The sequence below is a fragment of the Electrophorus electricus genome, chromosome 4, assembly GCF_013358815.1.
Source record: "Electrophorus electricus isolate fEleEle1 chromosome 4, fEleEle1.pri, whole genome shotgun sequence".
Taxonomy (NCBI): domain Eukaryota; kingdom Metazoa; phylum Chordata; class Actinopteri; order Gymnotiformes; family Gymnotidae; genus Electrophorus; species Electrophorus electricus.
Window position 1 is genome coordinate 24,727,649 of NC_049538.1, and position 27,717 is coordinate 24,755,365.

Genomic DNA, 27,717 nt, shown 5'->3' on the forward strand with positions numbered 1-27,717 from the left:
AAAAAGAAATGTCCTGGTATTAGATTTGCATAGACTTATGACTCATAGATGAATAACACATGGGACATTATATCTTAATTTCTTCACATTGAATTCCCTGACTGCCCCCCATCCCACCCCACCCCACCCCACCCCACCCCCCACACAAACATATCATCAGACTACTAATCAGACAGAAAAAAGGGAATAATCATCACATTCAATGTTCAAGACGGCGAGGGTAGTTTGCAGTATAATCGGTAGCATCTAACAACCAAAGACTGACAGCTTCACAGCATCACCAAGGTAGATCTGAACCTCTGTCGATTTAGGGGAATAAAATGTGTGACTGCGATTTGCAAAGAGGCACTGCAGTTAACAGCAATGTTGCTAACCCATCACTACTGCACTCAACTGAGGTCATGTCATATAGCACATGGACAATAATATATGACAGGAATGCTTTTAAGGTAAAAAGATTAATAATCTTACCAAGGACCTTTGGTATGAAAATCACCCCTTCAGAGATGAGAGAAAACAAAAAGACAATACACAACAATCAAATTATCTACACTGTACACGTTTACATACAATTATTCAATTATTTTTAACCTTACAAAATGGCTTGATTTCAAATAAATAAAGAATGAAAACATTAAAGGCATTCATTATTTTGTAAAATTTTCAGTGTACGAAAATGGCTGGCTTTAAAGTATCCTTGGGAAATAGAATCCCTCTGATACCAAGGATTTGTAGTTAAAAGAAAAGCAACAAAACAAACCAAAAAACTTGTATTCTTGGCTTAGTTTAATCTCATTCAAAGGATATGACATCATTGACTACTCAAAGTAGATGTGCCCGATTCAGCTGTGGGGGGGTGTGGGGGGAGGGGGGGGGTGACACTTCATGGCATGGCAGCTGAGGGTCTTTGATCTTGTGGACACAGTTCTCAAAGACTGGAGAAGGGCTGAAAATTAGGCATCATAACCCTTATTTTGAAGGTAGTTGAAAAGAGCTTCCAGTCCCTTGGTGGAGCACCACAGCTGTTTAAGCATCTGGCATTCCTTCTCGTTCACCTCCTCCAGGACAGACTTCAGGATGCTTCGCACCATGCATTTGGACTCTTCTAGAACCTGCATATGGAAGATAAAAAGACATCCCCACACATATTATTTGAAGTCAAGGATGAATTATACTTTTTTGTTGAACCTGTCATATATAAATGTAGCGCAAAGTGGTTTACAGCCAAAAAAAAAAAAAAAAAAAAAAAAAAAAAAGCAAACAAAATCAGCATCGGAAACAATTAATATATGAATAAAAAGTATAAAACAACACCTTAGAAAATGGAAAAACGCATAAATAAAAGAAAAGAAAATGAAACAGTATTTGTATGCTGCTCATTTAAAGTATGTAATGAGAACAACTGTTGAATGTCGTGTGGAAAGGAAATCCAGTCTGACGGAACTATTGACTGATTATTTTAAGGACTTGCAATATTGAGCATCTCTGAAACACTTCTGGTAATCACCAGGAAAATGGCAATACTTATCATGTCGTATAAAACCAGATCAGAACCCCCCCCTCCCGCCGATGTAAACCCCCGTAAAAAGCCAGAGCCAGGTAACCCAGGGCTCACGAGCTCATACCACAGCGCTGCAGGCAGCCATCTCCTGCACCCGCAGCATTACTTCCTGGTTGAAGGTGGTGGGCCAGAACACTTGCGAGACCAGCCCACGGCTGCACGCCTCCTGGGCTGTCAGTTTCCTGCCACAAAACAGCATCTCATTGGCCTAGAAGGAAGAAAGGTCAAAAATCACTTGCCCATCATGAAAGTAAGGCGTTGTGCTGTGTGTAATCATATATATTAGAGGCGTACGACTGCTGTGTGTTGCCATGTTATCTACCGCATTCATCAGTGGTTAGCTTCTCTACACAGAGCCCCTTAGAAAAGCAGCGTGCTAGGTGGTGCTGCTGTCTTTCTGAATTTTTTGCATTTCACCATCACGCCAAATATATTAGATTTTCGAATAGGATGTCTGCTGAGTATATATCTGGCATGTACACTGGTGTTTGCATGTATTTGCACTCTGACCTACTTTTGGTTAGTTTGGCTATGTTCCTTAGCACAGTGCATGAGCAGCGCTGTCAGGTTAAGGCACAGAATAATATTTAATCTGAGGGGCTGTACTGTACTACCATATAGATATTATAGATTAACAGATATTACAGATTAACAACCATTTAAAAACATACAAAGGAAGCCAATCAGAAATAAAACTAAATCATGATCAACACATTAGTCTGTGACCCATCGACATCTTTTGGCTATTGTCCCTGAAGATGCTCTGTTAGGGATGTGTTATAGCCATTTTTAGTTACTGCTTGCTTTGGGGGCTTTTTGCATCCTGTCCCGTCTTCTGTAAGTAAAAGGCTTCCTCGACAGATTAGTCGTAGGTGAAGACCCATCCACTGCATTTGGGGACATCCAAGGAGTTCAAACGCTGCTGCATGTCACACTTCCTGCTGCCACTGTTGAGAGCAGCTGGTAAAGTTCAAGTCGAAGGTTTCCACCCTGATGCAACAGCTGTCCCTCTCCTGTCTCTTGATGCTTAGCACCTTCGAGGCATCTCTGACTCTACGCTCTCTGTTCGTGTTTGCTATTGGTAAGATAAACAGTGCCGTCTTACTTCCATTTTCATCTACAGCATTTAGCAGATGCTCTTACCCAGAACCTGGGGGTTTGCCCGTTTGTTTACTTAAGTAAAAGTTCAAGTTACACAAGGCATAATTTTACCCTGTATAGAGCTGTCACAATGAAAAATATTGTACCGCCACTTACCTCTATTACATAAGTGCTTAAAAGTGCGTAATTGTATCCTTAAGCATGTTCGTTAAACTCCTATAAAACCTATAAATAGCCTCTGATCGTCTTAAGCCCTTTCAACAGGTTTGCTCCTCTTAGTCTAGTGGGTTCACTCACCAGAGCAACTCCAAGGATCTGAGGGAACGTATAAGAAGAGCAGCCAGAGGGTGTGAGACGCAGAGCAGCACAAGGTGTCTGGAACCAGGCTCTCTCGCTGGCCCACACGATGTCACAGAGGGGCAGGATGGAGGCCCCCAGCCCCAGAGCAGGCCCATTGATGGCCACCACGATGGGCTTCTTGAAGTGGATGAAGGCCTTCACAAAGTCTCTGCAGTGAGAGAAGATGTGAACAAAGGATTTGAGCTGTCAGGGTCTAAATGCTATAAATAACCGGTAAAGTATATATGAGGATGTTTTTTCATGAATTGTTGGCAAGAAAGCGGAAGTGTTTTATGCTTAAATTAAAACATTATGAAACAGAACTGAACAAAGTTGAGGACTCCAGCAGTAAGGCTTAAAAGGGTTCTACAATTCTGACAAACTCGCTTAAATTTTTTAGTTTATGTAATAGTTTTGAGTGGCAAAGTATTTGTGATCATAAACTGTTTGAATTTCTATGATTGCCAGAACCCCTCACAAAATGTTCAAGGACCATGCATGAGCTTAGTTGGTGACTATCAGCTCATAGCAGACATGTGACTTGTCAGAGCACCCATTTGATGAGTTCTTGATTACAAAGCAGGGACCCACTTAATTAAATAACTTAATTATAGTTTTTAATGAGCAACTAATCATGAAAACCTAAATTGCAAGTCTCATTAATATACAATTAACCGTGCCATCTTTCCACCTGGAGTTTTCTTCTTTCTCTTTTAAGGACATGGATAATCTAAAGTGGGACAGAAGCCCACTGCTGTGGCCTCACGCCTACCTCACAGCATCGGCGATCCTGCTGCTCTCTTTCCGGCGGTCTGTGGAGAGCCGTCCGATCAGGTAGGAAGGGTCCAGGCCGCCACAGAAGACGCTGCCCACGGCGCTGAGCAGCAGGAGCTTGCTGTCATCGCCTGCCGCACTGCCCAGAGCTCGGCACACCTCCTTCATGATCTGCCCAGTGGGAAGAGGATCATGAGGAGAGGGTAGGACGAGAGGGTAGGGGGAGAGATGGGGGAAAGCGTAGGAGGAGGAGAGCGTAGGAGGAGGTAGGGCGAGAGCCGGCACCAAACCACCACAGCCTCAGAGAGAGAACATGCTGAGATGCGAGCTGGGAGCTACCATTACCTCGCGCATGGATTACATTTACAATTTTAGGGTTACTGAGGAAGGAGATACAGCATCTGCTGACATGGCAAATGTGGATGTTGGGATTTAGGGAATTTTATCCTTGTTTAGTCACTTGGCTTCAAGAAATGTTCCATATTCTAAGTGCAGCTTTGAAGTTACACAACACAAGAAGCATGTCTGTTGGCCCTGCAGAGCAAACCCTCATAAAACGTGATGGTGTGTGCATCTGTACATGCGGAAGTGTGTGATCCTGCGATGACACTTCCAAGATGACTTCCACAAGGGCAACTAAAAGCGTAGGCCAGCACACACACACACACACACACAGAGAGAATGACACCGATGAATGCTACAAGCCGTTGGGAATTGGGGGTTGTGGCAGCAGTGGTGGAGATGCTATTCACACCCACCTACACAGATGTAGAGATGTGTTTCACACTCAGGCTATAATTAAATTACATAAAGAGAAACTGACCAAGTGAAGGTCCTAGACTTGTTGATGAAGTGCATTTTACTTGTGTCAATATTAGCCTTATTTTAGGATCACTGTCAAAATATGCAAAAACGGGGAAGATTCATATTCTTAAAAATGTTTTTGCATATTTTGACAGTTAAAAGCATGCCACACAATTCTATTCAAAACCTGTGCTATTTGAAGCATTACATTCACATTCATTCTATGCAGCCATTTGCTTTTACACACATAGTGGGAAGCCTGTGTTAAACAATAGCACACACAAAGTGTTTTCACAGTAAGGCAGCTGGTAGAACTATGAATATAAAAGTGACACAGCTGACAAAGTCAAGCTCCTCTGGCAGAGAAATTAAATAACAAAAAATGTTTGATGCATTACTTTTTGATACAGCATGCATATCCTAATAATAACCAGGACACATTTTCTCTCTCTCTCTCTCTCTCTCTCTCTCTCTCTCTCTCTCTCTCTCTCTCTCTCTCTCTCTCTCTCTCTCTCTCTCTCTCTCTCTCTCTCTCTCTCTCTCTCTCTCTCTCTCTCTCTCTCTCTCTCTCTCTCTCTCTCTCACATCTACACAGCTCACCAGCCTGCCCTCATAACAAGGACTGAGGTCAGAGTCTCAATCTATAGCTGAAAAAAAGCACTGTAATACAAGTGCAGGTTACATTTACAATGTTCTTCAGCATTTCCAGATAATATTCCACAGAGACAGAGAGAACGCTCGCAATAAAAGGGAACGAGCAAAATTGCTTGTGCACACATTATACACAGCCGGAAAATGACTTCTCCATCATAAAGAACTTTTAGATAATGCAAAGAGGCAGTCTTATTCACTTCAGGCAGCCAGACTCAGACTTGCAGTGCTTAGAAACTGTGTAAGCCCAATCATTTAAAAGTGATCAAAGTCAGACCAGAAGTAACTATAATGGGAACTGAAGAGATGTATGGGTCATGGATTTGTCCCCACAAAGCACTGACAAAACAGACCTGCATTTCTCCAGCTGTGGCCTTCATTTAATATATTCAAGATACAGGTGTCCAAAAGATGAAAAGGTAAAAGGAAAATGTTAGAGATCACTATCAAATCAATTCATTATGGGTCTACATCAAAATACATATTAGCTTCACAAATCATTGACCACAGGTATTGGTCATTACATATATGATTACGGGGGGTGTGGGGTAAAATGCTCAGGAGTGGAGGGTCTATAGATCATCAGGAATGAGGCCATACAAATGATCAGGGGTGGGGTATACAGTTTTCCTTTGCTGCTCACAGAAACCGTGGAGTGAAAACAGAAGCAGCAGTCTGGGCTGAAAGCCTCCATCCTCTGGGGTGAATCGCTCCATTCCAGCTCCCACTTTTTCACAACCCTTGTTCATGAGGCGGAGAGTATGAGAGCGATTTACAGGACTAAACACATCCGCTGCGGTGCGCACGCCACTGGGACGCGGGTGGCGTGGGGGAGCAGAGTGAGGGGGCTTGTGCTGGCGGAGAATGGATAAACATTCGGCTAATGGGCTTAGCTCTTCCCTGCCGGTCGTGCCGTTCGTGGAACTCTGCCGAGGAAGAAGCGGCACTCTGGCTTGGCTGTGAGTGTAGCATTTCAAGACTTGGCTGCTGCAAGTAAATCAGCCTGAAACCAGCAATGGCCTAAAGGGCACCCAGCCCCAACATTTCAGCCTGGCAGACTTATCTTTATATGAGGTGAAGTAAAGTGCACCAGGAGCTGGTGCACCGCGGAACTGTGCTCAGAGCCCAGCCTTCTGGCTTTGTGCAAGTGTTTTGTGTTCGCATTATAGTTAAGTGTGTGCACAATAAAAAAACAAAACAAAACTAAGCTCTGTATAATGGTTAATTATCTGTATTACACTCTCATCCAAAGTGTGAGTTTACAAAAAAATACCGCTATCCTCATTCCATTAGCTACCCAGTGAATAATCAGTATGATATTGAGGTTGGCTTCCATGTCAAATAAATGTTTTCCCCCAGTACACATTTGCCTAAGGGGAAATATGCACAAGTCTGCCTAATAGGAGATATATGGCATTGATAACCTGTACATAAAATGATGATGTGAAAATCACCTTATAAACTATCCCACAGGAAGCTAATCGGCACTGGGGAGAGAACAAGAAAAGAAGAGCCTCCCCACATCTAGATCACCCATGAGACTTGTGTGGGGACAGGACCGACGGGCACACCTTCTCTGGTGCATACTGATTAATGCTGTCGGGGCTACAACCATGTGCACTTCTCTTCTCTGGACCTTTATCACCTGCCATCGTCTTGCATTCTTAGTCAGCACTGACTCAATCACACTTCTTATTAATGTGTGTAAATTTGAAACCCGTCATAGTAAAATCTTAAACCACATGTGGAATGCATATATATCATTAAAAAACGTTTGGGGGAAGGTCCCTGGGAAGTATCTTTGATGTTCCCTTTTTCAATTGCGCCAGTATACTTTAATCATTCAACTGTAATTATGGTCACATATACTTAAATCCTTTAAATCCCTTTTTCATACATTATTGTCAAGTTTTTTTCAGGCTGGCTCTTTTGTGACAGCTACATCCTCATTTCAGTGAGAAAAGCATCCCAATCCTAGTAAACTGCAAATGCCACATAATATGCAACCATCAACATTTTCTGTAGTAAAAAAACATTCATTATTTTCTCACAATTCTCAAAATACCTTTCAAAAGATGTGATATTCAGCCAGAACCTTATGGTCAGTAATCTGTGACACAATCACAGTCTTGGTTTGGCTATTTGATCCTGTCTCAGATGATGGTGAGTGGTTGACTAATACTTCCTTCTTGCTGGACAACACATTAAGGTACATACCTCTGGGGTTAGTGCATTGTTGTCTGATGTCTGGCTTGACAGCAAAACATGTGTGAAGCCCTCTTCCTTCCTGACCACGATGTCACGAAACCTGTAGCTGGTCTCATTCTGCCTGACGTTGTACCTCAGTCTTTTGTCGAAAACATAGCCTTTGTCCTCAGCCAGCTTCCGTTTGGCTGAGCTGTGCAAGTGTGCATCTCCGTTGGGGATTGGGGTTCCTGTTTGAACATGACAAATGGACAAGGAAATAGACATGTGATTTAATTTGGAAATACACCAAAACATTGTGATTTAGGTTTGGCATGGAGAAACGCTGATAGTTGCACACCTTTGGTCATCTGGACGGTATTGCCTGAGGCCTGTTTGTTCTAAGGCAATGAAAAAAGGTGAAAGGAGCTGGATGTTATACTTGGGCCTGGGACACTAGCAAGCAAGGTAGAGCCTTACTGCAGCTTCAGTACTCCCCATTACCTTTCAAAGGCTTTGTACATGGACATTTATTTTATTATTATTATTTTTAATGGTCTAGAAATGCTCTAAGTGGAGTTTAATTCATTTATTCTTTTGTTACAGGCCTTGTGCCTTGGCATGTTGTGACAGATTCAGCAATGAACTGTTTGGTAACTTACTCCGGATAAGATCATCTGCTAAATGGCATAAATGTAAATCTAAACTAAGTGTAAAGCTAGGGGAGGGTTACATCTATCTTATCGATGTGAGGTTGCATAGGATGCTTCAGCTGCCATCCTCATAGAATAGATCTCGGCTGCATTAAGTTCTGATATGAAAGTCCACATACTTAAGTGGTTATTTGAATCTCAATTATATGTACACCTAATTCTTGTCACAGTCTGGTTGCTCTAAGCAACTTCATACATTTAAGGGTTTAAACTACCCGAAAAACAAACAGGGCTCCCCCAGAATTTCTCATTAGTTTCCTGCAGCACACTGCCATGTTAAAGGCTATGGTACTGTCTTACAGCACAATGGTCTCATATTACAGTGTACGCCAAACTAGTTGCTGTAACAATAACAACAACAAGATAACACCTAGTGGAATTTTTCAAATTATAATATTGTATGGAAAACACAAACCTGGTCTTCAGTGTCGACAACAACTTTCACTGGAAAATAGATAAAACTTGCTCGAAAAGATGCTAAATGTCGCCTGATGACGCCATGCACAAATTAGCATATCGGTAACGTCAACGCATCGTATTTGCATACTGCCTAATGTCAGATGGTGTCAGCCCTGTGCATCTAGTTTCTTCTCTCGTATTCTCTGAGCTCACGGATACTGTATTTTAATACAGCCAAATAAACAGCCCAACAAAGATGTTCTTATTTACACGTTTTTCTGTTTCTGTTGTCAGACAGCCGGAGTAGTATGAAATGGTCAGTGAAACACGGCCAATTAACAATACATATTAACCAGCTTTCACTTCCAAGTCATTTCTAAGCTGTTGCTCTGCACTGCTAAAATTCTTATTTTATGTCAGACAAAATCACCATACACATAATTTAAAGGCAACGGCTGTACTTCGATTTCGCCTATATTTAAAAAGTAAAACGATCTCTTAGAGGCGACAGAATATATTTTTCCCCCACACACACAGCGCACAGAATGATCGCAGTCAAACGATCAAGTTAAACTGGTCACATTAAAACAAAGGACGATTAAAACACGCAGATTACAGACTGGTCACTGGCAACAGCGTCTGGACACAGGCGGCTCGTTCACGTGTATGTCACCCGCCGTGCCCACCTATCTGCCCCTCACCGAGCAGAGCCAGCGCCGAGCGGGGGGTGTGCCCGCCTGCGGAGCAGTACCGGCGCGCCTCTCGCTGGCGGAGCACTTCAAGTCTTCCATGGGATGTGGCTATGGTTTGTAAAAAAAAAAAAAAAAAGTCGCTAGATGCTTTTTTTTAAGCTAGAGGGGACTAAAAAGTATTTACGTTAGCAAACATTGCTGATCTTATGCCTGACTGCTGGGTTCACAGTTCCGTGTGTGGGACATGAGTGCAATTCAATCGGGCGGCTCCGATTACTGACACAGCATTTAAGAGTTAAGTGTGACCCTCTTCGTGAATTACACAGAGATTGTACACCAATGACAGTAAAAGCGCTTAACAACCCTGATTTATCACAAGTGAACGCCAGGGACACCAAATGGAAAAGCAGTGAGTATTTAACCATTTACATACAGTTATGAGACATCACTACTGAAATAATTCACCATATAATGTTTTATTGTTTTTAAAAATTATTATTTCTAAAGCGATTTAAACCTGTGCAGTACCAAACCTGAACTGACTACAGCAGACATTCAAGGAAGGCATGAACCACAGCAAAAAACAAACAAGCAAACAAACAAAAAACCCTAATCAGGCATATCTGATGTTTTGTCATTCTCATGCACAGAGTAGTTTTAAAATATACCACACCAGTTTACATCAGTTTACAGGGTGTTTGGCTACATGGCTGTGCATAGGAAGCTAATGCCAAATATTACTTAGGTTACAGACCCAAGTACTGTGACAGCATGTGGATGGTAGAGATTTGCTCAAACTATCAGGACATGCAGGATGCTTCACTGGTAGACTACAACTTGTATGTTTTCTAAATCTATATGCTGCATGTTTAAATTGCTGGTTTCAACCCCGTTCATTATTTCTGCTCAGCGGCACTCGGTATAAGGGCATTATTCATCCTGTCATATCCTTTCATCCATCCAGTGTACTGGTCCTTCCCTGATTCAAAACAGTGTAATTAAACTGTCGTTTGATTCCATCAATTCATCACACCTAAAATAGACCAAAACGAGGATGGAAAATCACTCAACGAAAAGAGGACAAGAAGGCAAGTTTACTGCTCTGAAGTTTAAATAGATGACATAAGAACCTAAATAAAATGAATACACGTATCCAGCACTAAAAAATCGCAGCATGGAAAGAGACACAATAAGTGAATCGTGAACATTTAAAATGAATGAGGTAATAAAATGATATTGTAAGCAGAAAAATAGGGAATGGTCCAGAATAAACTGGTTTCATGCAGGAAAGGCCTCTGTAGGCTTCAGCGTAACTCCTTAGGAGGCCTCATTGACAGGCCTCTAGGGGCCTCAGTCGAGGGGGGGAGCCTTGGTTCAAGGACAGGACAGCCTGGCCAAGTGCCGGAAGCAATAATATGGACATCACTGGAAGAACCAGTATGGTTCTATTAAAAAAATAGAAGTAGTCCAGGATGAACCTAATGGTACCAAGAACTGGTTGGTGTAAGTATTGAAAATCAATTTGCACAAATTGAATAATGTATGGTTTGGAGAACAATAGTGCAACCTGGCCAAGTTTTTATGAAAAAATAAAAATGGTTATGAAGAAAATGTATAAAAGGGGTGCCCACCTAAGACGTTAGACGTTCTCTGGGCAATGCCTCGTTTGTAAGACTGAGCTCAGAATAAAGATGGGACCAGCTCTTCTCTTCAATTAATTCCAGAGTCTGCATCTTTATTTCTATTAAGTATGTATTGAATAAATGCCTTGAATTTAGGAAGATCTAGGAATGACAGGAAGATGACATGGTTCAGGTTTGACCATCTGTAACAAAGGATGAAGGTAGCCACCCTATCCAGGACTCAAACCTAGGGCCGACAGGAGGTAATCATGAGCACTGACCACTAGACCAAAGATCCTCCCGTTCAGAGAGTGGCGCGACACTCTCCACGTGTCCCTCCATGCACAACTGCCCTTTCCATCAGGGTCACACCCATGCCTCTCATCAGGGATATGCCATACTCCTCAAATATACGATGCTTCCAGGCATGTAAAACATTAAATGCCATAAGACATCACAGTCTATCTGTTAATGGGGAATACAAACCAATAAATGAATCAGATTATCATCTTTACCAGATGACTAGAGTCACTCTTTTCAACAAGTACTCTGTCACAATAATCATGTTCAATTACAATATATAAAGCAGAGCCAACCGCACATTCCATTAAAAGTGATGATACCCAGTGGAGTAAAGTTGTGCGGTCATATAATGCTACTGGACAGAGCTTGCAATTAACAAGGCTGCTTTAAACACAAAGGCCAAACTTACTCCAATGCCAAGTTTACATTCAGACTCCAAAAACTCTGCAAAGGTTTATTCATTTATACACAAACTAGACAGTTAGATATCATGTAATCTGACACATTAATTTCAGGGAAAAGTGAGATCCTTATTAAACCAAGACAAGTCAATATATTTAAATCACAGCCATCATGTCAGAGGAGGCCTTTATGAGAATTAAATCAATATATTCATCACAGCCATCATATCAGAGTTATGCACTTACCATAGAAACCACTTCTTCACAGTGACTGAGGAGTAAACTGCACTTTTCTCTCATCACTACTCATATAAGTTATTTTATATTGCAATGTGATATATTCTCTTTAAACTTAATTGTTAAAGCATGTGCTAAACCTATTTACACCATCATGTTAAAAAGAGAATGCTTTAGTGTGGTGGAACAAACATCTTAAAGACTAAGAATGGATAACCATAATAATCAACAGTCAAATCTTAAGCATTATTTTATAATCAGTTAACGGGAATGTGTCATTGTTTGCATCACAATGCATTTAATCCTTAAAATAGTTTATTTACTTTTTGTTTGTCTGTAAATTATCATCATATTATTATCATATGTAGGTATACCCATCTGTCAATGATTTCTGAATTTATATACACAGAAAACTGATACACATACACAAGTTTGCCTATTTTGCCATTCAAATCTGCATCACAGATTGTATTACAGATGTACTTTAGCAATTTTTGACCATTTTAATGTTGTCCTCTAATTACTTTTAATTTTAAGAGACATTAAATAATCTGTCATCATCTTGGTTTCAAATCTATATATGTAAAACAGGTTACAGTTAAAACCATAACTTAGGCTGGGTTCAGGTGATTATTTAATTACTTCATTTGGGTGATTATTTCATTCATGGTTTTAATACTTTAAATTAAGTTAGTTGGGATAGATTTTACAGAATAAATAAAACAACTGTCATGAATCACTAAAACACAAATAGCTTGGTATAAAAAATGGTTTTTCCAAAAACGTTTTCCAATGCTTCTTCTTCACATTACGAAACAGCCATTATACTGACACCCAGGGTCCTGGATGGTACAGAGATTCTGTACTCAACCTGTTTTTTAAAAATGGCTTCTATATGGGGGACCCTGCTCTATGGAGCATAAACTGGTTCATTTGGGCACTACAAAGCACTTTGTTTCTACATCTCATATGCGCTGCATGTTATAGAAAAATATACATTTACATTCTTGTAAATAACATTTTGTAAATTTTACACTGTAAATAATCACTTTGATAAATATTGTTTTCTACTTTTCGGTAGTAAAAATTACTTATTGCTCCTTTAAAGCTTCTACGATCCTTTACGGAATAATAATTAGTAAACCATGAAAAAAAAAATCTTTCTTTAACACAATATTCTGTTTTTACCACAAGTAAAACCATTAACAGCAATCCACAAAAGTGCAGCATGGTGTGGAATGGTGCTATAAAATAAATGGAATGGTACTATAAAAACTATAAAATAAATAATGCGCTGTAATGTGCACACAGTTCAGTATCTGTTATAGAGAACATACTGTAAAGGAGAGGAGGCTTACCTAATTCATTTCCTAATTGTGACATAGCTCCACTGGGCTCCATGTCTCCAATCACCTTCTCCACTCTGCTGCTGGGCACACCCTGGCCTCTGGCAGTTGTCCTGTAATGGAGTGGGTCCCCTTCTCCATTTTGTAGTCCGTTAGTGGGACCCCGGATGGGCGGCCCAAACTGTAACCCTGCAGACATGCTCTTGTATGTCATAGGTTTTGTCACTCTGTCACCGCAGAGTTTGCTTGCAGACATCTTTCTTGGTTTCTGTGGAGTGGTCAGTCCTGGGCCGCCTCCACCACGCCTCAGCCCTGTCCCTCCACCTCCTGCCCCACTTGTCCTTTTTTTTTTGCGGCCTTCCCCACGGGGCTTGGAGGTGTCGTGGATGCCGGGCTGGCCCGGGCAGCGGGCCGTGGAGCCACCGTGCTTTGCCGGCTTCGGACGCCGCCCATGAAGCCGCAGGCTGTTGAACTGGTCTATGAATTCCTCGCAGTGCAGCAGGTGATGCTCGGGCTCCCACGTGTCCTCCTTGCTCCCATAACCCTTCCATCGGATCAGGTACTCCCACTTGCCCCTTTTATTCTTGCGCTTGTCCACAATCCGCTCCACCTGGAAAAAGAAGAGTGGCCGGCTCAGTCTGACTATGTAATTGGTTGTATAAATAGCTCCGCAGTAGGCACTGATGAACACCAAGTTCCTTGGCATTCGCATCATGGAAGACATCGTGCTCATCACCAGCACTAGCTCTTTGTTCAAGAGAACCAGCTGCAACTACAGGGACACAACGGAGATCTTCCTGATCAGGTGCATCGCTGTCTGGTTTGGTATCTGCAAAATCTCCAGACAGCTATGGACATCTGAACACCTCTATCCCCTGTGAAGAGCATCTTCCACTCACACAGCATCGTCAAGGCATCCAGCATTGTAAACATTTCCTCCCACACCCTCCCACAATGTATTTGCTCTCTTGTCATCCGGCAGAAGGTTCTGCAGCGTCTGCTCAGGGACCGTCAGGCCGGCCAGCAGCTTCTACCCCCTGGCTGACTGATTCTGGAACACTATACATGTTCTGTGAACTTACTGTTAACAGCACTAATACACTTTGAATGACGTGACTCACACAGTACTGCATGTCACTCAAATTTTATTTTTCTCAGGTCCACAACCATTAATAATTTATACTGGCACTACAATGCATTTTATGAAATGTCTTATTGTCATGTTATAGTATTTCTGTGTCAGATGTCATATAAATGCTCTAATCCCCACCCTGTGTTCTGTGCCTCTCCTGACCAACTACTTCAAATGAACTCTATGTACTGTTAGCACTGTCTATGTCATGCACATATGCATGCATTTTGAGCCTGGGTCCAGGAGAAATGTTCTTTCATCTCAATGTGTATTGTGCACTGTATATGACAATGAAGATCTACTTGACAAATTGCCTAATAATATACAATTATTCAGTTATTAGTCACAAAGCATTCACTTCATCATGTTTAATTTCTCTAAATGAAAGCATGTTATTGCATCTGCAACCAGCTTGCATGCTATAACTAAAAGGTCATTTGAGACATTGATCTGGAGAATTCAAGAAATAAAATTAATTTCTGGGGATTAGCAATGGCATACATACTTAGAAATATAACTGGATTTGTTTCATGTTTTAATTGCCACTTATTCAGGACAGTATGACTTGTCTGTCATCAGTGAGATGAATGTTCATTTGTAGCAGAAAACGTCTCTTCAATAGCAACTGGTGCTACTCACTGCTATAATCCATCCACTACCTCACGATCATTCACTAAAACAAGAATATATAAACAATATTCATGATTTTGGCATCCACAATACCAACAAGATCAGTAGTACAGATAAAAAGACGATGCATCTTTTAGAGTAGGCTTCAAATCGTTTAGAGTGAATCTCAAATCGATTTCTTTAACCACCTAAAATCCAGGGTACATCGAAGCCAAAATGAGAATGCAGTTAAGTATATGAAGTATATGAAGAAGTACTTCCAGATGTACGACAACAAATCTGAAAAAGGATTGCTGTTCACAGATGACTTATACAGCAGTAATTGTTTTGCTGATATTAATCACTTCTATGGTTTTCATGACAAAGAATGACATATGGTATTTCTGGATTGCATTTCAGAATAATCCAGTGCCACAATCTTAAAAAAAAACTGATATTAAAAGCAGGTAAAGTCAGTCTATAACAAAGGATCATTGCTTCACCAATATGGCTCTTGCTTGCTGAAATTGTAGCCTAGATGCCAGATGTTCAGCAAGTGATAGAGTCCAGTTCCTGGACCACAAAATAAAACATTTGTGTCCAACAGCCTGTTAATCAGAATTATTCTGATCCATTTGCAATGCTGCTGACATTTTCCCAAGGCCATTCTAATCAGCCTAACAGCTCAGGGCACTTCTGATGAGGACACAAAGGGTTTTCGATTGAGAAGGTCACTCGCACTCCATCATGCATCAATGATTCTTATTTTATAGTTCTGAGTCCCTGGCCCCAGTGTCTGTATCTCCATCACCATCAAAATCATGCAAACTATATGGTCTTATTAGAAGCCTTGTTATATTACATAAAATATTACATTTCTGTCTATTGGGAGAGAAACTGTAAACCTTGCTGTATGTTTTGTAACACTGCGCTGGCAGCACCTCCTGCCTAGTTTAGATAAGGGCCCATAAACACTGCTTTATACCCCTATCTTGCCATACTCTTAACAGCACATTTACTTTCAAGGTCTGATACAATGTACTGAAGTAGCTAATTTAAAACCCAGCAGTTAGGAGCTCAACCATCTGCCAAACAAACGGGGGTTCAGACTCATGGAGAGGCATGGCACTGCACATTTTTTGCTTTTCTGTTTTAACACCCATAAATCAACTCATGCATAGTAATGAGCTGGTGAGCTGAATCAGGACTGTTAACACAAGAACACTAAACTGTGCAGAGATGTGGCCCTCATAAACTGTAGCTCAACATCCCTGAGGTAAAAGTTAATACCAATAAGTCAGTTATAGCTGATTGAAAAAAAGTAGTTATCAAAAAATATAGTTGCCAACCAAATTTTAACTGTTTATAACAAAACACTAAATTATAAAATATATTTACTTTATATTTTCTATAAAAAACCCCCATTATTTTTAGAATTTAATTAACTTGTGCTGAGTCGTCAGAGGTAAATGCAGCAACCAGTTTGCTGAATCTCAAAGCAGACTGTGCTCTCTCTCAGATCAAAATGCTGTAGTGCACACTGAAGTACCAACGGATGCAGCCTCGAACAAGGCATATCGATTGCCTAGCTTTCCTCTTGGCCATCCTGAACACAACTGGCCTTGGCAGAGGTCTGCTGACCCAGACAGCCATGCTTCAATATCAGCCCCCCAATCACTGGGCCATTCGAAACAGCGCTGCAGCAATCACATTTGATGTAAAACAACTGCTTATTGTACCTCCAATAGACTATTTACATCTGCCTGTGCTTCTAATTGACATCCAATAATTACACAGCAGATAGCAAAATGCAATTTATTAAATGCACTATATATATATATATATATATATATATATATATATATATATATATATATATATATATATATATATATATATATATATATATATAGGGAAAAAAAAAAAAGAAATATATGTATGAATCATGCTTTATGTTGTGGTCAGCTAAATGCTGTAATAAAATGCAGACAAGGGTCTTATGGTATGATATTAAAGAAATCTTTGACATGTGGCATAATATTGAAATCAATATCACTGAAATCACTGAATAACAGGTGTTTATACAGAATCACACAGAAGACTAAACAGTGTGCATCTCATATAAAAATAAACATATAAAGTATGCAATGTGAGGAGAAATGAAATCAAACATAAATAATAAAAAAAAGACAAAGTGACAATTTTGTCTGGCCTGACTCTACCCCTCCCCCCCTCTCCCACATGAATAGAGCTTGATTTAGCAAAGGGCTGAATTTGTTCATAAGCATTTGTTCATACAGTGGAGGGTTAAACAAACTGCATGGCTAGTTCATGCAGGGAAAAAAAGAACAACATATAGTCTGGTCTGCATGTACAGTCTTGGGAAAAAGAAAGCACATCTGTCAATCCTATAATTTCATATGAGTACAGTACAAAAAAATTATTCTAATCCTTACCAGGTTCCAAGTGATTTGAACTTCTGGTGACAAACATCAGACTCCACCATCGTAATGTAACAAAAGCTCATCTACAGAGAAATTTTATCCTGTGATTCAGGAGGTTGTAAAAGCACCATCGACACTAATAACATGAAGCAGTTTTTGACTTCTGGTCTGTCACATTGCTGTAGTAGAAATCTGGTCCAACATTGCTTCAGTACATTGATGTTTGAAAATATTTGTTTAAATACAGCTTAAGGGTTATATACATCTTAAGGTTTCCACTACAGCATCTCAGCACAACTGAGGTCTGAACTTTGACTTGGCCATTCAAATGTTTTTATTTTTTCCTTCTTCAGCAACTTAGCTGTAGGTTTTCTAGTGTGTCTGGGACTATTGTTTTGTTGCCTGGCATAGATTTGGGGTTCAGTGGTCAGGCAGATAGCTTCACTTTTAAATGATATAAAGAGGAGTTCATGTTCAACTAGATAGCACAGTACCCAGGTACTGTGGCTACAAAAACAAATAACCACTCCTCTACAGCAGAGGTTTTTTTGGCAAATGTTAGATATAATAAGGAAATATCTCCACTTTGGTCTAATCTGTCCAAATTGCTGTTTCAGAAATACTATGGTTTATTCAGATGCAACTTTGTAAATGCAAGTCATGCTGCCAAGGTTTTTTTTTTGAGAGGAGGTGATTTTTCTTCACTACTCTTCCATCTTTTTTGTCATGTTAGAATGAAGTCTGGAGATCTCTACAAGAAGCTCTGGGGTTCTTTATAAATAATACAGTTTGACCTTGAGGGGAATTTTCTGGGATGCCTACTCTTGGAACTCCACCAACTAATTCTTGAGACTATGTACTTTTGTTTTTTTGGGATGATGGCTTTCAAATTGTTTGGAAACACGCTTACAACCATTCCCATATTTCTGAACAGGAAAAAATGTCTTTCACTATTTCGTTAATAGAGCTATTTTATGTATTGTCTTTTCTCTCTGTCATGGTGTTACTGTAAAATGGATTGTTTCAGATAACCAGACTGGCAGAACCAAAAGCAGAAGTTGTCACACATCCTGATGATTACCTAATCAAGCACATTTGATTAGCAGCAATAGGATGCTTGTTACCTTTTTAATTCCCATGGTGGGTTATGGCATGCTTAATTTTACCCCACATGGTTTCTGTATTTGGCTTAGTTTCTCTTGAAAATACAAAGACACAGCAAAATCTGTCTTGTCTCTTTTCTGAGGTTAGAAGAACACAGAATAGAAAGAGGGTGTTATTTTTCCTGTGACTGCAATTGGACAATGACACAATTTGTTTTAACTCTGCAATCCAACATATGGAGTTTTAAATGGCACAATAACTACGAGGTTAGTGCACAGAACCTCATTCTTAATTTGAATGCATTTACGTCTGTGCTGGGTGAATCACGGATGTATAACAACATTTATTTTCATATGTAGTCTTGCAATTTCAGATGGGCATAGGTAATGAATAAATACTTCCTAATGCTTCCTCATTTGGGGGGTGGGGGGTCACAGACTTTGGACTATGAAATGTGTGGTTCAGGTAAGGTGATTGTCTTAGCCATTGAAGAACATCTTTTTGGCCCTGACCAACTGCATGAAAGTTTTTTTTTGTTTGTTTTTTCAGCCTCTACTGTGCTCTACCATCTGCCAGAAGATTTTCAATTGACCAGTCTCTAAATTGCAATTTCAAAATTTCTAAATTGACCAGTATATTTTTGTTTCTCATCAAACCTAATGTTATCACAGTTTTTTTAAACTTTGGGCCATATTCAAAGTTGAGTTAAGCACACATAGAGAGAAGATAATACTTGTACTCATCTGTATCCACACAGCAAATATATTCAGACTTTCAATTTAGGGCTGAGGTAAGCACTTTATTTTCATGACGGGTTAAACTATCTTTACATTCTGATAGCTATTACTAATATTGTTGCTCTGAGAGAGAAATACATCAGTGACTGTTTTGGGCTCTTTAATTAGCAACTACAAGTTTTCAGCAGGGTCTAGCTGTATTAACCAATCAGGAAACTTCTATAATAATGCTGTCCTCCTTGCCTAACAGAAGAACATTAAAAACAATAACAGTAACTTTAAAAGCTCTTCTTTTGGTGAAGATCCACTTTCACCATGAGCTGTAGGCTTTTACATTTGTTGTCACCACAATATCTCAACCTGAAATTCATGTTTTGGACAAAATAAAATACACACAAAACTAAGGAATGTTATTTAGGACAATATAAATGTGTAAATATGACTTTATGAACTGAATAATCAAATGGATCATCAACACTTGGCTTTCTAGCACTGTCCTATCAGTACTATGTGCTTACTGAAGACCTCAACAATCAGGGCTTCAGTACAGACTGTTAAACTGGGACTTACTCCCAGGGATTGCAGGATTCCTCTGAATCATTTGGCTCTCCAATGGTTACAAACGTTATTTCATCGCTGCCAGTTAATTAATGTTGGTGGATCCCAGATTGGTATGAACCTTTTTTAAGCGCCATAATAATGTGATCATCATCATAAACACTCCAGTGCTGAAATAATAACCACAATGCTCAACTACCTCTTATAATTTTTATGTTTTTAATTGGTCACTTATAAAGACTGTGTTCAATCAGTGCTGTGATTTTAGCTAAAGACTATACATGACCATTAATCTCAATTTATTAGGAATCTTACCTATATTATTATATTGGCACAATCATAAAGTTAATTACCATCATATGAAATTCCTCGATTTATATAGTCTATTTAATGGGCTTATTTTGTAAATTCCTCTTGTGAAACTTCACCTCCCCTGCATAGCCCAATAGTGGAAAGATGGCTGCTTTGTCACTGTGTACCGGAGAGTTAGGCCTACGTAGCGATGATACACTGCTGGAATTTTAATAATGGGCTAATTAATATGTCAATCATTTAATAAAATATACAAAAATGTATACTAGGGAAACACCAGTTATACACCAGGCTATATTTTCTTTCAATCCACAATTTGTGATCACCTGATATCTTGGGTCTTGAAGGCAAGGTGGCCTAAAAGCTCCAAACAATCATTTATATGAGACTACTCTAAAATCAAGTTCAGAAGTCTGAAGACAGATAATCTGTTGTCGTATCTTTTGTATAGCCGATTTATGCCACCAATTCTGAATATGGATCTGTTCACACAACGGCGGCTTGGTAAGTAACCAGTTCAGATCCCACACTCTCAGCGCCTAACCAACTCCGGAGCAGGATAAATTATGAATTACTTCCACTCAGCAAGAAAAATCTAAATATACAAGCATGAGAGAAAATGAAAGATGACATAAAGCCACACCATCCTGCTAAATTATGTAGACATGTAAAAATATATTGCCTATTATTATTAGTGTTTTAGCTTTCAGTAGAATACCATCATCTTCCATTTGTTTAAGCAATTAACATATAACCAAATGGGGTTTTGTAGTGAGTAAAATACAATGCCTGGCCAAAAAAATGTCACCACCTGGATTTAACTAAACAAATAGGTAAGAGCCTCCCATTGGATAATTACTGCATGGGTGATTATGTTTCAGCTGGCAACAAATTATTTAACCCCAACTGATGCAGCGAGTAGCTTCTCATTTGTTAAACAACCATGTCGAAAGAGACATCCTGTAGTCGTGGAAAAGATGTTAATCTGTTTCAAAAGGGTCAAATTATTGGCATGCATCAAGCAGAGCAAACATCTAAGGAGATTGCTAAAACTACTAAAATTGGGTTAAGAAATATCCAACACATTATTAAAAAGTGGAAGGACAGTAGCAAAACATCATCTTCGAGGAAGGAAAGTGGTCAGAAAAAAGTCTTGAATGATCGTGATCAGCGATCACTTAAATGTGTGTTGAAATCAAATCATAGAAAAACAACAGTAGAACTCAGGGATATGTTTAATAGTGAAAGTAAGAGCATTTCCACATGCACAATGCGAAAGGAACTCAAGGGATTGGAACTAAACAGATATGTAGCCAAAAACTACTTGTCAGTGAGGCTAACAGGCAAAAATGGCTTCAGTTTGCTAGGGAGCATAAAGCTTGGACTCTGGAGCAATGGAAGAAGGTCATGTGGTCTGATGAGCCCAGATTTACATTGTTCCAGAGTGATGGGTACATCAGAGTAAGAAGAGAGGCAGCTGAAGTGATGAACCCATCATGCCTAGTGCCTACCATACAAGCCTGTGGGGGCAGTGCTATAATCTGGGGTTGGTGCAGTTGGTCAGGTCTATGTTCAGCAACGTTATATGCCCAAAGAATGAGGTCAGCTGACTACCTGAATATACTGAACAAACAGGTTATTCCATCAATGAATTTTTTCTTCCCTGATGGCATGGGCATATTCCAAGATGACAATGCCAGGATTCATCTGAATCAAATTGTGAAAGAGTGGTTCAGGGAGCATGAGACATCATTTTCACACATGGATTGGCCACCACAGAGTCCAGACCTGAACCCCATTGAGAATCTTTGGGATGTGCTGGAGAAGACTGTGCAGTGGTCCAAATCTCCCATCATCAATACAAGATGTTGGGGAAAAATGAATGCAACTCTGGACAGAAATAAATGTTGTGACATTGCAGAAGTTTGTGGAAACGATGCCACAGTGAATGCGTGCTGTAATCAAAGCTAAAGGCGGTCCAACAAAATATTAGAGTGTGTGAACTTTTTTTTGGCCAGGCAGTGTAGAATATTGAACATTAAATAAAATGATGTGCATAGTTTCTTGCTGCATTGCATTAGGCTATAGCCTATATTAAATGACAAGGAGTTTTTTTCCTCTATATAGGTATTGTTCAAAGCTTTAGTCTAGTGTGTAAACATATGCCCATAAGTTGCCTATTTAAGGCTTTCACACTTTCCAGTTCAGCCTACTTGGAAAATATTCCTATTTAAAAGTAGCTTTTCTATCAACACCCTTTTCCTCCATAGTTTTACAAATAGGCCTGCATGAAATGGCAAACTCAAAGAAAAAAGCGATCAGGGCTTTGGGTGAACTACAGCGTAATGTGCAAAGTACATCTCTCCTTGGTACGCCTGTTTTTACATGCCGCTTTCCAAAATTAGCATGCAAGAATAAGCATAAGTTCACTGGGCTAATTTATATCCGCTGTAGTGGCATTGAGTAAACCTGACTGAATGGTTGATTAAGTGAATATAGTTTTCCTCTGTGCTGAGCTCGTTATAGCCCTCGGGACAGAGGATGTTTCCTCATAAAAATAATGTGTCGAAAATGTGTGCACGTGCTCATTATTCGAGATGTATTGATGCAATTCTGAGCTGTGTTGCACTCCCAGATTAGTGATTAGCCCATTTATATTACAATTTACAATTTACAAATGCTTTTGCTAAATGACAGGGTCCAGGACACAAGGGCAGCAGAATCAGGACAACGATCAAACATTTACTTTGCACAAATTGGTATACACCTGCTGATATCTACAAAGAACACACGGACAGCTCAAATAATAATTCTGAAGTGTATGGGCAGTTTGTGAAAATATTGGTTTATAAGTACGTTTTGAGGTTGGATGTGATGCATACTGAATTACTGTCAAATTCTCACTATAACTATGGTCTAGATGTGCCTTTCATCTTTTTTTTTCTGATATGTTATTAAGAATAGCTAAGCAGTTCACACACCACTATTTTCTTTTACAGAATCAGACAGCCAGAATATGTGCAATGTCCTGATTCTAGAGCTAGCCTCCAAATTCTTCTGCAAAGGCCTCTTTGCTCACTCCATGCCTCTGTGTCCAGCTCACATTGTTAAGAAGTAGCTATAAATATATTGTTATATTTTTGAACATGATCAAGACACAGTCCTATTTGGGCAAATCACTGTATCTCTCTAGCTCAGTTCCATAAAGGACACATAGCAATGAAATATAATATTTTAATCTTTTCATAAGACCAGCCTTGGCAGGGGGATAATAGTGGTCTCTCCTAACATCAGAAATACAACCTTTGATGGTAATCCTATCTTAACTCTCAGATATGCTGAGAGAAATATGGGAAACATCATTGTAGTCTTTCTTCTTTATATTTCTATGAATCTGTATGACTTCTATAAGACCTGTGAAACAGAACTAAGAAGATTAAAAGTATCAGCCTAAGGAGCATACAGATGGAGAATACAGATGGAGCATACAGATGCTGTCCAGTGAGCATGTAAGCAAAACTGAGATATTATACACAGAATTGCATACAAGTGTTTTTTTTAGGATGCACTCAAAATGAATTTAAAAAGGGCCAAAATCAGATACTCTAAAATGCTACATAAGGAAAGAAAAAGTCAAGTCTACTCAGTTACATTTGTGACACTTTTTGTTTCATAATCAGTGTTCTAAGGATATGTAGTTTGATGCTGGATAAGAAGATACCAGTACAGATTTGTGTGTAGGCTGTGTTTGAGGATTTGTCAGTGGTGTGCAAAGGAAATTAGAGCATAATAAGATGATCAGTTTAGCTTCATGCTGTGAGCATGAAGAATTTATCGCGCTTCTTACTGAGATAACAGATAAACCAAAAAGTACAGCTTCTGTAATTGTTGTGACATCACCAACTAAAGTATAGCATACTTAAAGGTAAAATTAAGACCAACTATAGGGGATGTATGTGTTCCATATACAGGAGCATAAAATGGGGAAGTCTAGAAAGGTGTATTAACCAAACCAAAAATAAACTTTTCCAAAATTAAGGTAAAAAGTGCATGCTGATATGATTTATAGCACAAATAGTATTTACAAAGCAGATTTGAATTACCCAATTATGTATTATAATTTATGATGATCAGATAACATTTGGTGCAGTATGGATAAAAGTCCATTAATTAGTCAATGTTAGCTGCTTTTAGAAGATAATGAATAATGTATCTAATGCTAATTGCTTTTAAAAGATAATGAATTCTAAGATATGGGAGCTGCTATTAGCATCTATCTTCGACTCAAATCAAGGAAAGCAAGTAAAGTTTATCCAGAACTTGCTGTGGTACAATTACACCAAATATTACAAATATAATTTCTGAAAAAAAAAAAAACCCCACATGTTTAGGAGTATTTATCTAAACAAACATTTCCAATGCACATTTTATATTAGAAGACTGTAGGTAAATTACCCCTTAATTTTCACTCAGATTTCTTTAAAATTCACTAATGTGTAATTATCGGTGTATTGAACTTGTCTTTATCTTGCACATTAATCTGCTAGAACAGGTTGCCTGCACCAGAAACAAACATCACAAGTTAGTTGACTTTCTTTTTCTTAAACTTAGAAAAACAAATGTGTATGAACAATTATAATTCAATAATAATTCCTTGTTTGGTTTTGGTAACATAATAGTAATGTGCAGGACTGTTGGTGGCTTATTATTCTTATTTTAATTTGGTAACAAGTGCTGAATGCTGAACTTTACCCACTTCTCCTGGTATTCCATCATATTCTGAATGTAATTCCAACCTAATCATTCCAGCATAAAGAAAATAACATGTTGGCCAGTTTGGTTCTTTATAATAGGATTTGGCTAACTAAAGTTACTGCAGCCATGTAGAACGCATACTAATAAGCTTTTCAACCATTCCTGGATTCTCAGGCCATAATAGTAAGTATAACTGATTATAGCTATATCTTATAACCCAGATTTTGCTCAACACTTTTTTTCTTATGGTTTTATAGCTTGTGCCCTGTTTATGAACCTCTATGTTTTGGGTTTTTTTGCACAGATCCCATACTGTTTCCATCCCACACAAGTTCATATTTCAGCAACGTCTTTTAGTTAAATGTAATTAAAACTATTAGGTTTTCATTTGCTCCTGTTGTCACTTGTGGTGTTTTCTTGGAACAGCCACTTTCAGTTCCTGCTGTGTACTTCTGTTGTGGGACTTTCTGCATCTGCCTCTCAAAACCCTGAAAACTGTTTTTTTTTTTTTTTTTTGCATTTCTGGGCAGAATCAAGAACAATTAATGCAAAATACAAAAAGCTGCGCAGCTGCTCAAAAAAGAAAAAAGAAAAAAAAAGGGAATGCAACTGAAGTGTAAAATATGGGGATAGTTTTAAGTCTTCACTCCCAGTCTTGATACCTACCTGTTATGTAAGATATACATCAGCCATATTAGATAACATCTTCTGAGTGTTAAATAAATCAATATATGACAGAGCATGCTTAACTATCCAGCTTATTGCAGGAGGGGCTCATTTGGTCTTTTACTTCAAACTGGAACAGTTGCCTCCTCGGGGATCCCTGCCACAGATCAAATCTAAACCTGAATCCCAGCTCAGAATGGTTCATGTTTGCAAAACCTTAATAAAACAACAAACACATTTTTCTTGAATTTTTGAAAATCCTATTCTTGGTCTAGTAATGTGTATAAGACACAGCTAAATTTTCAACAAAAAGGTCAACCATCATAGACAGGTTTTCACAGCCCAGTCAGTCCTTTTCAGTCAAGTTCATTCAACTTAAGATTACTTATACGATCTTACATATATATAAAAAAAAAGAACCGCATTCTGCAATAGATGTTAACCTGTAACAAAACAGGTCACAGTGTTTCTGGTCATCTTAAAAAAAAAATAATAAAAAAATATATGGCTAAATATGGAAAATATACGAAAAATCGAAATATAATGCAGCAGAATTAACACCATCCATCACGAGCAGCTGATCCACGATCTAAAAAAGATGGTAGAAACTTTTAAGCGCCCGCAGCTCACCCACATGGAATATGCCATTTTGCGCAAAAATATTATGCGACTACTATGCGGTAATTCCGGAATGCAATAGCCTGCTAGGAGAGGCTACGATAATGTCAGCTGTTCTAACGGGTGCATTTCGAGGACACCTGTGGGACATACCCACAGGTGCACGTCGGACAGACTTCTGGCTTTTCCTTTTAGTAGATCAGCGCGTTTTAGAAAATCCCGAGGAGTGACCCCGAGAAACATCACACAGCTCAGCAGCCTTTAAACTCCACGTGCGCCCAGTTTCCCGAGCTTTTTGCTTGGATCACGAAACAAGGGTGCCATGTGTTAATAGTCAATGACCTAAGACAGTGATTAAGTCCACAGACCTGCTTCAGACCATTAACGTTACGCAGTGAAGAGAAACTGAAACATGGACGCCATGACATCACCATTCCACGAAACGATCAAGACAGTCAAGTATGACAGACGGAAGCCTGAAAGGCCTATGAATTATTGCGCCAACATTTGTTTCTGAAAGTTGATCAGCATTAAATATCGGTTTCACAACAAGTTTTTAGGACTAAGTAGCAAATGACAAACTTTGTACCATCGCATTATGCTACTGGTAGTGTCTCAGACTTGCACTCAACCCTAACAGCTAATCAACTGTTGTCACGTCTGACATTAAGTGTCTTTGCAACTATTACAAATAATAAAAAGTTAGTTCTTTTGTGGACTAGAAGTCTAGATGAACGACCCATTACATTTACATGAATACCAGAATGTGAGACTACGGGTGAGCAACCAGTGCATGCGTAACGTTCAAACCATCATCTCGTCAATGATCACTACATATTCAATGGTCACTTAATCAATCATCATTGCACTTTATCACGACTTTTAGGACTACTGACGGGAAGTTTCGATCTTTAAATGTGCTCGCTTACTGGAATTCATCCGACGCATAAAAAAAATACGAATTCTCAGCGAGTAATGCGAAAAAAAAGCCCCAGAAAAAAAGTCCACGCCTCATCTAGACTGCACATCGCATAGAGGCTTGGTTAGTTTCGCCTATTAAAGGGCTTAGGACGTCGGCGTTTCCATGCGCCTGGGACCTCCCCTTACTTCCTAATTCCTTCATTCGTCAAATTTAAGAAGTAAATCCCTTTGACAGGAGCACAGAGTACCTCATAAAGCTCCCCCGAAGCCATCCTTGGGTGAGGAACCTGAGCTGCGTGATGTTACGGACTGCCTTGTTGGATTTTTTTTTCCGCTGGGTGAATCGGAGAAAGCCCCGATAGACGCGTATTAACAAACTGCCTTGTTATTCCGAGCCAGCCGCAGTAGCAGATCAGCAGACAGTGTCAATCGAGCACGGCTGCGATGGATTTCACTTGAAACAAACAAGTGGGAGAGGACTGGGCGGCGCTGCTTGTATCCTCTTGAGTACGTTACTGAAATTAGTCTACCTAATCATCTCTGAAATACTCCCGCTGTTTCGGTGTGGAGCAAGTCCTCACAGGCCAATGACAACGCTAATGGACCCCTTTGTGATAAAACTGCCATTGGCTGACTATAAAGCAGTTTACTTTACTTCACATGTTGAATAGATGAAAATAATTTACAAACCTTAATTTATAATGTATAGATGACTATTTTTTTTGCTTGTTTGT

At 39.4% G+C, this 27,717-nt stretch overlaps 1 protein-coding gene across 1 annotated transcript; it reads right to left on the reverse strand.

The window, feature by feature from the left end:
• Positions 1-149: 149 nt before the first annotated feature.
• On the reverse strand, positions 150-27,717 carry LOC113570807 (chromodomain Y-like protein 2). Its single transcript, XM_026999438.2, has 7 exons — positions 27,232-27,717; positions 13,140-13,737; positions 7,448-7,665; positions 3,774-3,946; positions 2,960-3,170; positions 1,626-1,769; positions 150-1,112 (listed from the first exon to the last, which is right to left on the reverse strand). The coding sequence occupies exons 1-7, from the start codon at positions 27,253-27,255 to the stop codon at positions 954-956; spliced, it is 1,527 nt and encodes a 508-aa protein (XP_026855239.2). The 5' UTR covers positions 27,256-27,717; the 3' UTR covers positions 150-953.

Coding starts and splice junctions, on each gene's coding strand:
- LOC113570807 (XM_026999438.2), bottom strand. CDS start 27,255: ATGGCTTCGGGGGAGCTTTATGAG. Junction 3,171..3,773: donor AGGATCGCCGATGCTGTGAG/GTAGGCGTGAGG, acceptor CTCTCACTGCAG/AGACTTTGTGAAGGCCTTCA. Junction 1,113..1,625: donor TGGCTGCCTGCAGCGCTGTG/GTATGAGCTCGT, acceptor TTCCATATGCAG/GTTCTAGAAGAGTCCAAATG.